The 3,848-nt window shown below is 57.8% G+C and overlaps 1 protein-coding gene across 1 annotated transcript in view; it reads right to left on the bottom strand.

Annotated features, from left to right (window-relative positions):
- QARS1 (glutaminyl-tRNA synthetase 1) overlaps positions 1 to 3,264 on the bottom strand; it is an 8,862-nt gene extending 5,598 nt beyond the window's left edge. The window contains exons 1-7 of the mRNA XM_006170985.3: positions 2,802 to 3,264; positions 2,520 to 2,664; positions 2,096 to 2,205; positions 1,880 to 1,955; positions 1,632 to 1,696; positions 1,090 to 1,143; positions 914 to 974 (exon numbers count right to left, since the gene is read on the bottom strand). Coding sequence (XP_006171047.1) covers positions 914 to 974; positions 1,090 to 1,143; positions 1,632 to 1,696; positions 1,880 to 1,955; positions 2,096 to 2,205; positions 2,520 to 2,664; positions 2,802 to 2,918 — 628 coding nt within the window. The 5' untranslated portion in view covers positions 2,919 to 3,264. The remainder of the gene's footprint in view (positions 1 to 913; positions 975 to 1,089; positions 1,144 to 1,631; positions 1,697 to 1,879; positions 1,956 to 2,095; positions 2,206 to 2,519; positions 2,665 to 2,801) is intronic.
- Positions 3,265 to 3,848: the final 584 nt, after the last annotated feature.

The raw sequence follows: 3,848 nt of genomic DNA, 5'->3' as shown, positions 1-3,848 counted from the left end.
AAAAAACCCCCCAAAAAAAAAAAAAAAAAAACAGGTGTGTGTGCCGAAGATCCCAAGGGGAAAATGGAGGAAAAGGGATCGCAGTGTGGGCATCCTCCTTGGGGGTGATTTCTCACTTTCTCTGTCTCTGTCTGTCTCTCTAGTGATTGCATGCCCCCTATAACAGAAATCTCTCAGGACCAGCAGATGGTGTAATGGCTAAATCACTGGGCTCCCATGTGGTCGACCATGGTTCAAGTCCTGGATTTGGTTGCCTCCTGGAGCCAGCGGCTTGAAAAACACTCTTGGTGCATGTGCGTGCATGCCCAAAATCCTGAGAGGAGACTGGAAGAGAAGGGATTGCACTGTGGCCATCCCCCCAGGATGTGAGCTCTCTCTCTCTCTCTCTGGCAAGCACAAGCACTCTATAGCAAACTAGGGGAAAAAAAGTGAAAGAAATCTCAATATCCAAAAAAGAAAAAGAAAAAATCTCTCTAAAAATAAATAAATAAATATGAGATTGAAAGCCACACCTCTAAAACAGCTCAGTCCTGTCTGTGGGCACAGAGAACAAAAGCAACACCAGGAATCCCACTCTGGAGCCCAAAGGCAGGGTGCTGAGTAAGCCAAGGCCAGAAGAACCTGAAGAACCTGAAGACAGGCTGGACCCAAGTGGCCAACAGTTCGAATCCTAGTCCCGGCAGCTTGAAAAGCACCAACTGTGTGTGCATCTGCGCAGCCGAAACCCTGACAAGATGGAGAAGTGGAGGAACGGGGATTGTGACCACGTCCCATCTGGGGTGCTTTCTCCCTCTCCCTCTCTGTCTCTCTGGCAAACACATGCCCCCCAGTGACTTAAAAAAAAGAAGAAAGAACTCTTCAGGGAGAGTGCTCAGTCAGGGAGCTGTGTGTGACCAGAGCCTCCGCCTCTCACCGTTCTCCACCACGTCCCTGGCCGTCCTCCGGTCTGATTCTTCCAGCCGAGCCTTCGCCGCCTGAGAGGAGCCCCGAAACTGTGTCAGAGTTTCTCCCAGGGAGGTTCTTAAAGTCACTGAAGTCTCAGCCCACCCCACCTCAGCCCCGGAGACCCAGAGCCATGCCATGCCTCACCTTGGGCTTCTTCTCCAGATCAGCCTCTATCTTGGGACCCAGAAGGTGGAGGACCTGAACAGGGCCCAGAGTCAGGCAGAGACAGGAGTGCCCTCTGTCGAGAAGCCCCTGGCTGACCCCGCCCATCCACCCAGGGAGGGCTTCCCAGCCCTGGCAGCACCTCCAGGAAAAACGTCATGCGGTTCTGCTGGCCCCAGAGGCTCGCGCCCTCCTCGAGCCCACACTGGGCCCAGGTTACAAGGCAGCCATTGACAGAGGGGAGGTGGGGGCCCAGCATCAAGCCACGCCGTCTCCCTCAGCGGGCACTCCTCGTGATCCCACGCTGCTTCCTGAGACGAAGGTCCTATCCCCCCGACTACAGGGGGAGGAAGCTGGGCTCCTGAGCAAAGCAGCTCACTGCAGGTAGACGCAGAGCAGAGGTCCAGACAGGCCTCCCTCCACCCAGCCTCTGCTACCCAGCGCTGGAGTAGTCTCCTCCCTCGTCTCCCTCAGTGGAGCCCAGGCCCTGTCCACACCCTGTCCATGCCAGGGGCGTCGCCCACCTGCATGTCCACTTCGTGCTTGATCATCTTGCCGTCCGCCCACCTGAGCGCAGCCCGGGCCTCACCTGCAAGCACAGGCACCAGGAGCTACAGGGAGGCCAAGAGGGCATTCGCCCTGGGGAAGGGCAGCCGCCACAAGGCCCAGGGCCTGAGCCCAGCCACACCACACCTCCCTCCCAGCTCCTTCTCACTCCTGCCCACAAGAGGCCTGACCAGAGAGCTCCCAGCCTGCTCCCAGCCCCGCTCACCCATCAGCAGCCCCATGTTGAAATGGTAGCGCTCTGCGGAGAGCTGGGGCAAATGCCTATTTATGGCGATCTCCACCTGCAGAAAGCCAAACCCAGCAGTTCAGAAAAGCTCCCTTCAGAGACAGCCAGGGACCCACATACCCTGGGTCGTTCTGGGTATGAAATGGGTATAAACTGAACCACTCCTTCCCCGGACCAGGACCAGGACAGACTCACCGCCTCCTCGATCTGCTCTGGGGTCACCACGACACCCACACCACACTGCTGCTCAAAGTCCACCACGTCGATGGGGTCCAGGGGGTGACTGCGCACATAGTCCAGGGCGGCTGAGAAGAAAAGGGGAGCTAGCCAGTTTGGGCATCTCAGCTCAGAGAAACCTAATCCCGAGAAACCTCCCAAGTACTGCTTGGCCAGCTGAACCGTTAAGCCCCCGCACTACGCTGGAGGACCCTGAGGCCACAGGGAAGAACGCACACGCAGAGGAGGCTCCGCATCAGACCTCCGTGGTCCCCGTGTGCGCCCAGGGCCGCCCCTCCACATCCAGCGCCTGTGCAGAACCAGGCTGGCAGAAAGGGCTGACGGGCGTCTAGGCAGAAGGGAGGGATAGGGCTGGAACTAGAGGAACAGGCGGGAGTCTCACCGCTCAGCTGGGGCTCCGTGTGGATCTTCTTACTGGCCACATAGCTCACGAGGAAAGAGAGACGCCGCGTGTCCCTGAGTCGGGAGGCCAAGCCATACAGCAGGGTCCCGGTAGCCTTGTCAATGGAGCCCAGAGTCTGCTGTGCCTGGGGTCAGGAGAGAAGTCCACGCCCAGTGAGTGCGGCCGGGGCGGGACAAGAAAGGTAGATGGGGTTCGGTCCCCGGCTCCGCGCTGCACTGGGGCTCGGTCTGCAACCCTGGGCAGGGGCCGAGGGGCTCGCACCTGTGTCGCTGCCTCGCGCAGCTGCGCGCTCAGGGCAGAGTTCTTGAGCGTCTCGCGGGCCTTGTGCTCGCTCAAGCCTAGACCCGTGAACAGCGACAGGGAGTCCGGGGTAGCCATGGCGAGGACACCGGAAACCGAAAGAAACTTTGGGGCAAGTGAGCACGTCGGTATTCGCACACTGACCAATAGGAGAACGAGGCCTAGGGAAGAACCAATGGTGTCCTTCCCTGCCGGCTGGGGCGGGGCTCTCCAGGGTCGTCTACGCCATTTAAGGAACCGTGTCCGGCTAAACCGGCTTTTCCGGGGACAAGGCTTCCGTCTCCGTGGTCCACGCCGCCAGTAGGGGTCGGGGGCGGCGGGGCTCTAGGGGCGCCGCCTGGACCTGGAGGGATGGTGTTCAGGGCCGAGGCAAGAGGAAGACCAGGGCGTGGGCTTTTGCTCTCCGATTTCTCCCCTTCAGCCCTGGGAACTCCATCCCAACACCGTTCTTGGGGAGCAAATCTAAGTCCCGGTCGCATTTTTGACGTCACCGTTTTGGAGTTGTCATGGAAACGGTTGCGCAAAATGAAGCCCGGAAAGCCTTGGCGAAGACTCGGGCGCAGAGATTGTGCGGAGTGGCCAATTAAGGAGCCCCTAAAGTCTGGCACGTGGGATGGCTCGCCTGGCCAGGAAGTCTACGCAGAAATTTTGTGATGATTTGATTTAAAATCCCACGCTACGCTTCACCTCTCTTGGCAAAGTGTACAATTCTTACTAAAATTACATGGAAATTAGACCGTGAAATCCCTCTGCAATCCTTGGATTTTTTTTTTTTTAGAGATTTTTGCTGTAGGGCACCTGCGCTAAGAGGAGAAACAAAGAGACAGGAATCCAGAAAACACACACACAGGAGAGATGGCCACGCTGCAATCCCTTCTCTTCCATTCTCCTCTTGGGATTTTGGGCAGACACGCATATGCACCTGGCATGAGTTTCAAGCTGCTCCTCTGGGACTGGACCCTTGGCTGGCCATGTGGGAGTTCAGCACCTTAACCATTATACCACCTA

The sequence above is a fragment of the Tupaia chinensis genome, unplaced genomic scaffold (genome assembly GCF_000334495.1).
Source record: "Tupaia chinensis unplaced genomic scaffold, TupChi_1.0 Scaffold149184_1, whole genome shotgun sequence".
Lineage (NCBI taxonomy): Eukaryota > Metazoa > Chordata > Mammalia > Scandentia > Tupaiidae > Tupaia > Tupaia belangeri.
The sequence above is the reverse complement of the archived record's forward strand: the minus strand, read 5'-3'. Positions and strand labels throughout refer to the sequence as shown.